The sequence below is a fragment of the Sciurus vulgaris genome (assembly GCF_902686455.1).
Source record: "Sciurus vulgaris genome assembly, chromosome: 1".
Taxonomy (NCBI): Eukaryota; Metazoa; Chordata; class Mammalia; order Rodentia; family Sciuridae; genus Sciurus; species Sciurus vulgaris.
This window is the reverse complement of record NC_136461.1, coordinates 42912612-42926068: the sequence shown is the minus strand read 5'-3', so window position 1 is coordinate 42926068 and position 13457 is coordinate 42912612. Positions and strand designations below refer to the sequence as shown.

General features: G+C 36.4%; 1 protein-coding gene across 2 annotated transcripts in view; it reads left to right on the top strand.

The window, feature by feature from the left end:
- The window catches only part of NDC1 (NDC1 transmembrane nucleoporin), a 54760-nt gene that overhangs the window by 16130 nt on the left and 25173 nt on the right, over window positions 1–13457 (top strand). For both annotated transcript variants that reach the window (XM_079106464.1, XM_079106465.1), the window contains exons 7-13: window positions 325–376; window positions 2633–2768; window positions 3888–3980; window positions 5807–5888; window positions 8458–8613; window positions 11126–11371; window positions 11460–11584. In XM_079106464.1, the coding sequence (XP_078962590.1) occupies window positions 325–376; window positions 2633–2768; window positions 3888–3980; window positions 5807–5888; window positions 8458–8613; window positions 11126–11371; window positions 11460–11584 (890 nt within the window). The remainder of the gene's footprint in view (window positions 1–324; window positions 377–2632; window positions 2769–3887; window positions 3981–5806; window positions 5889–8457; window positions 8614–11125; window positions 11372–11459; window positions 11585–13457) is intronic.

Genomic DNA, 13457 nt, shown 5'->3' with positions numbered 1-13457 from the left:
ATAAAAATAAAAAACAAAAAATAATGTGGTGTTTTTCAGTGAAACCATGGTAACTTTTAAAAGTGTGTGTGTGTGTGTGTCAGAATATATATTATATATGTCAGAATATATATCTGTATATATATGTGTTTATGCATATATATGTCAGAATTATATAAAACTAGGACTGTCTATATTTAGAAATTATTCTTTTCTGTCCATTCCTAATCAAACAATTTAGCATTTTGATTAAGTCTTGGTATCTTTGACCCCATGGTCTAAAGCATGATTAAGATTTGTTTTATTAACTTTTTATGTTCATAGCTTGGTATTTTTTCTCCTCAGGCTATATTCCCAAAACTTGGATTAGCACTGCTATGGATCTTCTCCTAGATGAGTAAGTGATACTTTAAAAGTCTAATTTTAACTCTACTTTCCTGATGCTTTGTTTAGATTAAGCTGTAAGTCTTTTTAAAAAGAATTGAAATAAAAAACAAAACTAGAGATCGAGGGAATCAGTGTAACAAGAGGGTGCCTGTCCTCCCCTGTCCTGTTTGTGGATTAGGAACCTGTGTGGCAGTTCCTACTCCTCAGCTGCTCGTGAGATCTAGCTGAAGCTGAGCTTATTCTAAACTGTCATTCAACCCATTCTGTGATGTACCTCATCCATCATACTTAACACCTGGATGATGAATGCTGTATAGAGTTAGGTTCATCTGCTTTAACTGTCTCCCTAATAATTCTAGAAGGTGATCCTTTCAAAATTTTCTTGAAAATTAAATCATTTAAAGTTTTTCTGAGAAGAAAAACCATTGTATATATTTTTGAAAACATACTATTTCCATAGCTTAAAATTCCAGAAGGTAAATAAGCCAGGCATGGTGGCACACATCTGTAATCCCAAAGACTTGAGAGGCTAAGATAGGAGGATCACAAGTTTGAGGCCAGCCCCAGCAATTTAGTGAGGCCCTAAGCAACCCTGTCCCAAAATAAAAAATAAAAAAGGGGCTGAGGAGGTAACTCAGTGGTAAAGTACCCCTGGGTTCAACCCCCAGTACCAAAAAAGGAAAAATTCCAGAAGGTATATAAAAGAGTATGCAGTGAAAAAGCCTCTTGCTCCTGTTTCATCACCCAGTTTCTCGCCCCAAAAGTAAGCAAGTAAGCAGTGGGAATCTATTTTCTTTCTTTTTTTTTTTTTTAGGTAACTTATACTAAATCAAAATGAACTTTTTGAGTTGCATGGACCATTCCCTCTCTTCAACAGTCATTCATTCTATGATATTTGGTATACACCAGTGCTGTGGTATTATACTTACGTCACCCATGAGGCAATACTACCACTGAGATACATCCCCAGCTCTTTGTATTTTTTGAGACAGGGTTTCACTAAATTGTTGTGGTTGGCCTTGAACTACAGTCTTCCTGCCACAGCCTCCTGAATAGCTAGAATTACAGACATGTGCGACCACTGTGCCTGGCTAACCTAAATTTTAAGCTGGGTCAAATGAAAGATTAAAAATAAAGATGTTTTATTAATTATAAATAATAATACTTTTGTCCCTTCACTCAAAAATGTTTCGGTTTGTGTGGCCTAGGGCCCGGCCTTACATCTGTCTTTCATGTAAAGACCTTTGGTAAATGCTTACTTAGAAGTTAAACATAACTCCATCATTTATTGTTGCCCCCCAGCCCACCCCTTGGCCCAAACATATGTTAAGCACTGTGTTGGGCACTCCTCATATAAGCTGTTTTAAATCTTGTACTAGCCCTAAGAGGTAAAATGAAGAGATTCTGCCACTGTTACATGGATGAGGGAAATGAAGTAGGATATGTGGAGTGATTTACCTAATCACAGCACTATAAATGGCAGTCAGAGATTCAAATTCTGGTTTTCACAATTGCTAGTTATGTGATTGTAGGATTATATTTTGCCAATTGATTCAAGGTTTTGGTAAGATGTCAACTTTTAGTTTTATTTAACATTCTTTTTTTTTTTTTGGTACTGGGGTATTGAACTCAGGGGCACTCAACCACTGAACCACATCCCAGCCCAGCCCTATTTTGTATTTTATTTAGAGACAGGGTCTTGCTAAGTTACTTAGCACTTACTGTTGCTGAGGCTGGCTTTGCCTGGGATTACAGGTGTGTACCACCACATCCAGCTCTTTAACATTCTAACAGAGTTTCTTAAATTGCTTAAGGAGTAGAGATCAATTTTTAGTAGCATGTGTTTTTAACCACTGTGGAACTGTTTACAGGGTATGCAGATCAAACTGAAATCTGGTCCAAGAGAGGTCCAGTCATACTTAATGGTTTTTAAATATTAAACTACAAAGCAACAATAACAAACTTGACCCAGCCTAAGTAATTAAGCTTACAGGCTTGTCTCGTCTTTCTCTACAGTAAATGACAGTGAAGATTTGGAACACAAGGAGCCATGGTGTCAATTTAGGCCTACACTTCCCCCAAAGTTCCCTTATGTTTCTCCTAAAGAAGGTATTAGGGAAAGACCTCTAGAAGGGTAAAAGGGCAGAGGACTCTATCAGCATTATTATTTAGAAGTAGGTTTGTTTTTCATTGTGGAGTCCTGAATCTGTTAAATGCTGGGATTGCATTTTTCCCATGGGATTAAATGGTACCTTGCTTTTCATAGGCAGTTTCATAGGCCTCTTGACACCATAAGTGGCCTCTTGAGCCTCCCCTTACTCTACCATGTCTGGCTGTGCGGTGTCTTCCTCTTGACGACTTGGTACATTTCATGGATACTATTCAAAATCTATGCCACAGAGGTTAGTATTGAGTTTTTTGTTAATACCATTGTATTAACAAAATTTCGAGTGTACAGGTTGATTTTTAGTAGAGCTCTGATCAGCATGTATGGCCAAAGCCATTTTAGTCATTTGTTTTTTTATTAGGGGCAAATCATTTATAACCATCATTTACTTTGTATTTTTCTTCTGAGGAATTAGTACTGGTATTCACTTAATTTTTAGAAATTAAACTGAATGGCAGTTAGTATGCTTTATTTATAGTCTCGTTCTCTTCTGGATGCTTTCATTTTTGTGTTAAGTGCATATTAAATGGGCCTGACTTTTAAATTTTATAGACTGTTGATGTGGATACTCTTTGCTTTTTGAAAGAAAGCATTGAAATGTGATTTTGAAAATTGAGATTAGCTGGATAATTTCCACCAAAATCTTTTTAATCTGAGAGTTACATTGTTTTTATCATTCAAGTTTTTTTTGGTACTGAGTCTCTGAGCTACTTCCTTAGTCCTTTTTTGTTTTTTGAGACAGGGTCTCACTAAGTTGCTGAGACTGGTTTTAAACTTTGAATCCTCCTGCTTCCCAAGTCATCAGGATTATAGGTGTGCACCACCATGCCTGGACTCATCCAAGTTTTTGTCTTAGAAAGTGAATGTTTCTATTTCATTTTACCATCTTTGTCGGTTTCAGTGAGAATCTTTTTTTTTGGTACAGGGTATTGAACTCAGGGGCATTTGACCACTGAGCCACACCTCCAGCCCTATTTTGTATTTTATTTAGAGACAGTCTCAGTGAGTTGCTTAGTACCTTGCTCTTGCTGAGGCTGGCTTTGAACTCGCCATCCTCCTGCCTTTGCCTCCTGAGCTGCTGGGATTATAGGTGTGGGCCACTGTGCCCAATCTGAGAGAATCTTTGTTTCTAAAATTTGTTTCTGTTATTAAAAGTCAAAGTCTAATAAAACTGGGACAGTAACATTTTCTAGTAAATAGTGTGTTAGGGTTTGTATGACTTTAACCTGTTTTTGTGAGATGTTAATTTGGTTGTATTGTTCATTGTATAATTTCATTTAGTGCTTACTAACAATATAACAAGGTCATGAAAATAATCATTTTTGTATTCTTTATATTTGACTGTATTTGATAGGCTCATGTGTTCCCTGTTCAGCTACCATTTGCAGAAGAGTCTGATGAATGCCTCCCGAAAGTTTTAAACAGCAATCCCCCACTTATCATAAAGGTACCTGAATGTACTTTTTGTATCTTTTCACAGTCATCTCTAACTTACCTTGCAGAATAGACTAATATTTAGCATATATAGGTATTTGTATATGTATATATTTTTTAGGGCCTAGAATACTTTAGTACTTTCTTTTTTAAGACAAGGTCTCACTGTGTTGACTAGGCTGACCTTGGACTTCTGGGTTCAAGTGATCCTCCTACCTCAGTCACCCAAGTAACTGGGACTATGGGTGCATGTGCCATTTAAACTAACAAATTCTGTATTCAGAAAAGATATAAAAATATTTCCAAGTATAAAATATAATAGTATCCAATTATATGCCTCAGTTATTCACAGACTGTTCATGGTAGCAAAGTGTTTTTTAAATCATTACATCAAGAGGTATTTTTACTCATGTAGTATTTGTTAACTTTTGTGATCAAAGGTAGTGTTTGGTAGTAGTATATAGACATTTATTGAACTTTCTTTAAATATGAATTACTTATAATGATCATAAAACAAAAAAAGAAAAATTTGAATTGAACCCAGGAATGATTTACCACTGAACTACATCCCCAGTCCTTTTTTATTTTTATTTTGAGATAAGGTCTTGCTAAGTTGCTAAGGGTTTTGCTGTATTATTGAGGCTGGCCTTGAACTTCTGATACTCCTGTCTCAGGCTCCTGAGACTCTGGGATTATAGAAGGCATGTGCCACCTCACCTAGTTCCTGAAACAAATTATAATCAAAAAAGTTTAAAGAAGTTGGAGTAAGTTTACAAATCAAACTAAATGAACATAAAATTGTTTTGACTTAAACTATAATTTAAAAATTTAAACTAGATCTACAATATGTACCATTCTGTTAAAAGATCACAGTACTTTTAAAAGAATTAAATGAAGGGCTGAGACTGTAGCTTAGTGATAGAGCACTTGCCTAGCATGTGCTAGGTCCTGGGTTCGATCCCTAGTACCACAACAACAAAATAAACAAAAAAAAACTTAAAATAGTTAGAACCCAGAATTTTAACCACAATCTAGAGAAGTTACAGACAAATAAGAAACTGCACTACTGGGACTTTACTTGCCTTTAAATACCAATTATGACTAATTTATTAGAAGAACTTAAAAATATCAGTTACTCATCTGGTTGCTTACTCAATTTTTGTTCAGTGGGCAGGGGTTATGGTCACTGCTAGTTGCTAGAGGTTAAGACATTGCACAGCTTAGTGGGGAGGGCACTAAATCTACTGTGGCCATTGCAGTGGGACCACTTAGACTGCTTGGGACCAAACTAGAAAACTTCACAGAAGGGCTGGTATTTTGAAGGATGAATAGAGGCATGCCATGAGAGGAAAAAAATGAAAAATTTCGGTAAAAAAAGCAACAGATATGTGTCTACTGTGTTTTAGGCACTGCCTTTGGATGTGGTGGTAGTACAGACATTCTTCTTGTTCTCAGGGGCCCCAGAGTTTGGTGGGTGGAAGAAGTAAATGGGCATTTATAATACATTATGTTAAGTGCCATAATTAGGAGCTTTGTGAGTGTATTTATGGGAAGGAGGCCAGGGAAAGTTTTGGGAGGAAGTGATGTTTACGTTTCCCACCACAGAGGTAGGAAAGAACATGGTTCTGTAGTTCTTTTATTACCTAGAGCCTACCGAAGGTTGTGAGGATAGAGGAAGGAAAGTTCTGGAAGTCTAGAAAGGAAGGTTATGGTTCCGAAATATTATTTCTTTCATGAAAAAGTCCATTTGATTTCCCCTTGGATATATGAGCCCTATTCAAAAATAAGATTTTTTTAGAGGTTAAGAAATTAAATAATGTGTATTTTTTTTCCTTTTAGTATTTAGCCTTGCAGGACCTGATGTTACTTTCTCAGTATTCTCCTTCTCGAAGACAAGAAGTTTTTAGCCTTAGCCAACCAGGTATTGCTAAAAGTAATAGACCTGATTACGTGTGTGTGTGCAGAAAGTGCTTCATTGCAAGTTTGGGGTGAGAGAGGTGTAGTTAATAAAATATCACACATCAGTGAGTCCCGTAAATGAAGTGTTGACTTGAATCTTAAACAGCTTAAATGTTTGCATTGCTATGGGTAGAATTTATGTCACTTGTAAAAGTGTTTATTTTCAAACTTTTATTTTCTTCAGCTTCCTTAATACCTTAACCACAAGAAATAATACAGTGAATTGATAGTTTTAGAGCAGAAAGGTACAACTTAAGAAAAAAATTTTTAGGCTGCAAGGGATCTTATAAATCATGTGGTCTAATCCCTGTGTGGGAAATCTAAGTCTTAGGGGCTTAAATTGGAATAAGAATTCTGTTCTTTGACTCCAAGTACAGTTTTTTCATGCTATGCTCTTCCTCTGCTTCCCTTTAAAAGAAAACAAAAACAAAACAAGAAGTAGGCATGTCATCCCAACTACTTAGGAGCTGAGGCAGGAGGACACAAAGTTTGAGGCCAGCCTGAGCAACTTAGCAAGACCCTGTCTCAAAGGAAAGTTTAAAAAGGATGGGAATGTAGCTCACTCAGTACTTATCTATCATGTGCAGGCCATGGGTTCATTCCCCAGGACAGGGAGAAAAAAAAAAAGGAGGAACTAGATTTGATGGCCCAGGGATGCTCTTGGCAGCCTTGCCATACGCTCCACTGTTACTAGGCCAAGCTATTCAGACTGCAACTCTGCCAGGGCTCTGCCTTGTTCCTAAAGGAAACAGTCCAGCCCCATCCTCCAGTGGGGAACAGAGACCACAGGTAGCTTTTCATCTTCTTTCTATTTAGTTTGTCATTATTTTACCAAACTGAGTCAATTCTCAGATGGTAAAAAACCTACTAGTTAAATGTGATATAGAAATCAAATCTAATTACATAACAATTTAATTGGTTGGAGCCATTCTTTTAGTTGTAAGAAATCCAGAACTTTATACTATGGAAAATTAACTGTAAAAATACTTTTCTATCTGGCCTAGTTAATTTAGGATTTTTTAAAATATTTTCCAGAGATTCAAGTAAACTCTAACAGGGTAGCATGCGTTCTGCCAGAGAACTTGCATTCTACGGCATATTATTAAAATTTAACTGGATTATTACACCGTTCCTAGTGTCTTGAGTTTAGTGGTACATAACATCTGAAGACCCTATGGATAGACTATTTGTGTGTGTATTTATTTGCAGGTTAAGTGGTATTCCTCTTGAGTGGTAAAAGGGGGAGATGTTTAAGGAAGGATCTAATTGAAGAGGGAATGATTGGCACACAAGATGGGCAAAACAGTTTTCAGGGACTCCTGTTCTCAACATAAGAAAGCATACTTGATTTTTACATGATAACTCTAGGAGACAAGGTCTTAGAAAACGAAGACAAGGAAGAGTAAGGGAATTTTTGAAAGAGTGGGGTTTACTGGTTTCAGTAAAATAATAAGACAGCAGATATGTGAACTCTCCATGTTTAAAGTTTAATCATTATCAAATAATGAATCATTCCTAGAGATGTTATAACCAATATTGCTGTTATACACAGTGGTCTCCCCCTTGTCTGTACCACATATTCCAAGACCCCCAGTGGATGCCAGAAACTGGATAGTACTAAATCCTATATGTACTTTGTTTTTCCAAAATATGCATATTATGATAGAGTTTATAAATTAGGCACAGTAATGGATTAACAACAAGAAGAAGAAAAATTGTATTGTTATTACAATATACCATAACAAAATTGCCAGTATCATTACTCTTATGCCATGGGGCCATTATTGTGTAGAATAAGGGATAATCAGGTATTGGCACTTCAATACCATGTCAGTCTATCTGGTAACTGAGACAACTTTTAAGTTACCAGGTAGGTAGTTCATAAAGCATGAATACTTGGGATGAAGGGATGATTCATGTCCTGGTGGCCTGGAAAGGTACTAGATTTCATCACGTACCTCATTATGGCACACAATGTAAAACTTTTGAATTATTTATTTCTGAAATTTGTACTTGATATTTTTGGACCACAGTTGACTTTTTATGGGTAACTAAAATTAGAAAGTGAAACTGAGGGTAGGGAAGTACTACTGTAAAAGGAAATGTAAGGAGGCCTAGTGGAACAGCCATACAGTGTAGAGATCTTTGGGTTTATTTCATTGGACTGGCTTTCATTGTCTTAGTTCATTGTCCACAGTCTTAGCAGCGTGTTCAGTGTTGCTAGTGAAGTAACCCTGATTTGTCTTACTCAAAACATGATCTAAAGTTTGACTTTATTTTAGCAAACAATTTGAGAGCTTTTCAATGACAGAATAGCAAACTTTTGCTTAGAGGCTTTTGGGAAAATTGATTCACCCAAAGACTTATAGAACAGCTATGTATTAGATGCCATGGGAATACATGGTAGCTTAACCAAGAAAAATGGGCATGGTGCAACTCATGTAACATTTCTTATTGATTCTCCCACTCCTGACTTTTGGAGGAAAATACTAGAGTATTTACATCTTAAGAGCTGTTTTTTGGCCTCCTAGGTGGACACCCCCATAACTGGGCAGCCATTTCAAGAGAATGTTTGAATCTTTTAAATGACATGACCCAGAAACTGATTCTCTACCAAGAAACTGCTGCTACAAATGGGAGATTATCTTCTTCATACCCAGTGGAACCTAAGAAATTGAATTCTCCAGGTAATTTTGAGTACCCTAAGACAGAAAAAAGCATTTACATTTTATTTCCTAAGAAAGATGACAGTAGTTAATCTAAGGATACTTACATGAGTGTGAGGTGTTTATTTTTAGGAAAAATGAGCCAATATATGGGATATTGTATTAAACCAAGAAAATTGTTGACTGTAAAAGTTTAAGTTCAAAATACCAAGTCGTTGCATACCAAAAATATGTAAATTTTTCATTGTTTATTAATAAGATTTTTAAAGTTAAATATGGCAGAATGTTTAAAAGACTGATGAAATGATGGTCATTAAATATAAGACTTCAGTATAAAGTCAGGTGAATCTTTATAGATAATACTGAATGCTATTTTAGTAGTACTATCCCAGGGACAAGAAGTTGGTGGTCTAGAGAAGAATAACTGAAATGATTGATTTGGGAGAGGGGCATCACACTTATTATTGTTTTGAGATAGCCTGATAGAATGTTAGTACCCCTTCAGTTTCAAAGATAACAAGTGAGAGGAAGAAGTACAGGTGGAGGAACCTGTGCTATTTCACCAATTCCCTGAAGTAGAAAATGCCCATGAATGGAAGACTGATAAAAGGAATTAGTGTTTGCAGCTAGGCACTTAATGAAAACAGGTAAGCCTGTCTGTGTGAGGACAGTGGTAAACCTTATACCATCAGCTTCATCTCAAGGGGAGGCTGAGGGTTAGCTGCATTGTTCCCATGTGGGAACTTTTTGGTCTTTTCTACCACTAAACTACATCCCCAGCCCTTTTAATTTTATTTTTGAGATAGGATCTCACCAAGTTGCCAAGGCTGGCCTTGAACTTGTGATCTTTCTGCCTCAGTTCCCTGAGGTTCTGTAGTCTTATATTTTAAAGAAACATCTGAAATCTAAAAAAAGAATTTAGTTGAAAATTTTCACTTTTTAAATGTTGGCACTAATCTTTATATGTACATATCATTGTATGAAGCAAAACAAACTCATCTGTTTTTGAAGTCATTGGAGAGGTCCTAACTAAAAAAAACAAATAGATGACACCTGAAATATAATTTAAATAAGATCACTTGGATGTTAGATTTTAAAAGATTCCAGAATGTTACAGATGTTACAGTCTTTCACATATTCAACAAATACTTACTTGTTTCATTTATTCAACTAATACTGAATGCTTTCTATATAATAAGCAATGTGTTAGAAGCCAGAATCTCACAGACGAAAAAATAGTCTTGGAACTAGCTTTTTTAGAGGAAGGAATAAAAACAGTGGCAAGACAGTAAAACTGCTAGAAGGAAATGTGTCAAAAAAAGTCTGAGTGGGTAAGATGATATTTGATAATGAAAGGAGGTCTTTTATGCTACCAAAATTTTTTTAAAAAAGAATTTTGGATATGATTCTGTTGGGATATGGTGACACTAGAGAATTTTGAATAGGCTGGTTCTATCAAATGAGTGAGTTAGAAATTCTGTATTGGGTGGATCATGGGTCTTACTAAATAGTAGAACAGTCATTTTATTTTTTAAAATTGTTTTTAGTTGTCAATTGACCTTTTATTTAATTTAATTAATTAATTAATTTATATGTGGTGCTGAGAATTGAACCCACTGCCTCACACATGCTAGGCAAGTGCCGTACCACTGAGCTACAACCCCAAGTCCCATTCATTATTTTAAATTGTTGTTACATTCTATTACTCGGCCAAAATTGGCCTCTAATTTTGAGGAATAATTTCAAGACTTTTTAAAAACCTCATTTTTAATGTTTAGAGTGATTTCTTCAAAGATTTCTAATTTCCACTAACCCTTAAAAAGTTTTGTAATGAAAACTTGGTACTTCGTTTAATTTCTTATTGTGGTTTTACTAAGAAGATAAAATAGTGCAGTTTGTCTTTGTGCTTGGTGCTAGTGTATCAGGAAATGTTCCTTTGTACTAAATTGGTAGAGATATAAGATGGTTTTTAAAGTAGCCATTTACAGGTGAGATTTATAGGGTCAGATTAATAGATACCCTGGGCAAATTAGTCTTTGGAATGACTTTGGTTAATTTGAAAGAATTTGAGGAAAATGGGAAAAGTTAATACTTTTTTCCTGTATATTTTCACAGGGTAGATTCAGTATATTTAGCTAAATAGCAGTTACATTAGGAACCTACAGTAAAAGTGGATAAATTCTAATGCAGTAATTAAAGTTGTCATTTAAAAATGTGAATTGATGAATTCATTCCAAATAGCTTAGAGTTAGAGAAATTAACCTCGAAGATAAACATATTTTTTTGGAGGGGAACAAAACAAAAGAAGTTAACATTAATCTGACAGAAAAAAAGATATATAAAGATCCTTGAGAGGTCATTGAACTGCAGAAGTAAAACCTGAATCTTGGGAATATAAACCTTAAAGGGAACAATCTACTGAGCCTTGGGTAAATGGGTTAAACAGAAAATTGAGATGCATAAAATTTGGGGACTCCATGGTAGCCTGCTTGGATCAAGTTGACTCTTCAGCTCTGGGCCTGTTCTTTTACAGAAGAAACTACTTTTCAGACACCAAAATCTAGTCAGATGCCTCGACCTTCAGTGCCACCGTTAATTAAAACATCACTGTTTTCTTCAAAATTATCTACACCTGATGTTTCAAGTCCCTTTGGAACCCCATTTGGCTCTAGCATGATGAATCGAATGGCTGGAATTTTTGATGTAAACACCTGCTATGGGTCACCACAAAGTACTCAGTTAATAAGAAGGGGGCCAAGATTATGGACTTCTGCTTCTGGTGAGGACTATTTGTTTTCTAAAATTTGAAGTCTCATAGTTGCAGAGGATCAAACAGCCTAAGTTCTTACCTTTTTTTTTAAAAATAGATCAGCAAATGTCTGAATTTTCTAATCCTTCTATGGAGAACATGGGCACTTCTATGAGTGCTGAGGGTAAGACAGTGAGACAGCCCAATGTGATTTATTCATGGATTCAGAATAAACGTGAACAGGTAAGATAATATCTTTATAGGATTTATGTTTACATATCACATTGAGAGCATTCAGTATCTCACATGAGCAAGCTATCAGAAATAAATAGGTTTTATTTTGTGGTTTTTGTTTGTTGTTTATTAGTTTGTTTTGATGCTTTGTTTATCAGGTTGGCCATAAGAAATTGCCAATATTTGACTGGTTTTGAGTTAGACAAATTGCAATTTCATATGGCTTGATCTAATACAACGCCTTTCATGTGTTAATTCTTTGACTTAAAAAATATTTGAGTTCTTTTATAAGTGTAGGTTGCCACCTTAGACCCTGGGAAAAACAGTGAGTTCTTGTCTGCATCCTAGTGAGGGGAAATAGATGAGTAAGCACATGTATTATATTTCTTTGCCATTAATTGAATTAATATAAGACATACTTTAGGTACTATTAAATTTTAAAGCTGCCTTAAACTGGACATGCGATTAACCATAAGATGTATCCTGATATTATGTTCAGAATATGAAAAATACACTTAAAGAGGATGACATTTGATACATCTTAAGTCTAACATAGAAAAATAGTGTTGGTAAGGGAAATAGAGTACCTAAGGGAGAAAGTGCCATTTATGTGGAATGACCAGGGAAGTCTCAATGGAAAGGTGACACTTGATCAGAGACCTTAAGGGAGGGAGGGAGGGGACAACAGAATGCAAAGACCCTGAGCGCGGAGTGTGCTTGTCTTATGTGAGGAACAGTGTGGACATCAATGTGACTAGAGCACCGTGAGTGAGGTGGAAGGGTGGGGAGGTGATGAGGTGGCAGGTACCAGAGTTTACTGGGCCATTAGCTGTTGTAAAGACTGGCTTTTTCTTTGAGTGAGATGGAAAGCCACCGTATAGTTTTTTTCCATAAGAATGATATGATATAATGACATTTTGAAAGTGCTACTCTAGCGGTTGGTTGGAACTAGACTCTTGGAGTCTAGACTCTCAAACCTAGGCAGGAGTGGAAGCAGAGAGACCATGTTTAAGCTGCTGGATAGTCTAGTGGGGGATGGTGGTGTCTGTGACCAGAGCGGTTGTGGTAGGGACCATAAGATGTGATCAAGTTTTGGGTATGTATTTTCAGGATTCGCTTATAATTTCTGGTATTATATGAGAAAAAGAGTTGATGTTGACTAAGGCTTTTGGATTGAGGAGCTGGAGTAATAATAGTTGGAATTTATTGAGGCATTTTATTGATTATTCTGGAGGAGGAGAGTTGATAGAGGCGAGATGGGGAAATGAGTTTGGTTTTGGACATGACAACCTTGAGATACCTGTTTGACAACCAAATGAAAATATTAAGATAATAGATGAACGTCTGTAGTATAGCTGTACTTTCGGAAGTCATCAGAGTATAGACAGTATTTAACGTCAAAAAACTCAATGCAAACTCTTGAATGTAAGTACAGAAGAAAAGAGATGTAAGAGCTGGGCCCTCCCATGACTGATTCTAGGAGATGAGGAGGAATAGCAGAGGACACTGAGGAGTGGCCATTGAGTCGAACAGAGAACTGGGGAAAGAGTGTTTTGAGAAGGAGGGAGCATCAGATGCAGCTGCTAGATGGGGCAGTGCAGAGATCAGCCAGGTGTGCGGCCCGAGGTGCACGCTTTTAATCCCAGCAACTCAGGAGGCTGAGGCAGGAGGATAAGTTTGAGGAGGCCATCCTCAGCAACTTGGCAAGACTCTGTCTCAAAAATAGAAAGGGATAGGGATGTGACTCAGTGGTAAAGTGCCCCTGTTTTCAGTCCCCAGTACCAAAAAAAAAAAAAAAAAAAGAAATTTGCAGATCACAAGAGCCACTGGGTAGAATAGAGTAGGCCAAAACTAAGAAAGCCTGATTTGCATGGGTTCAGGA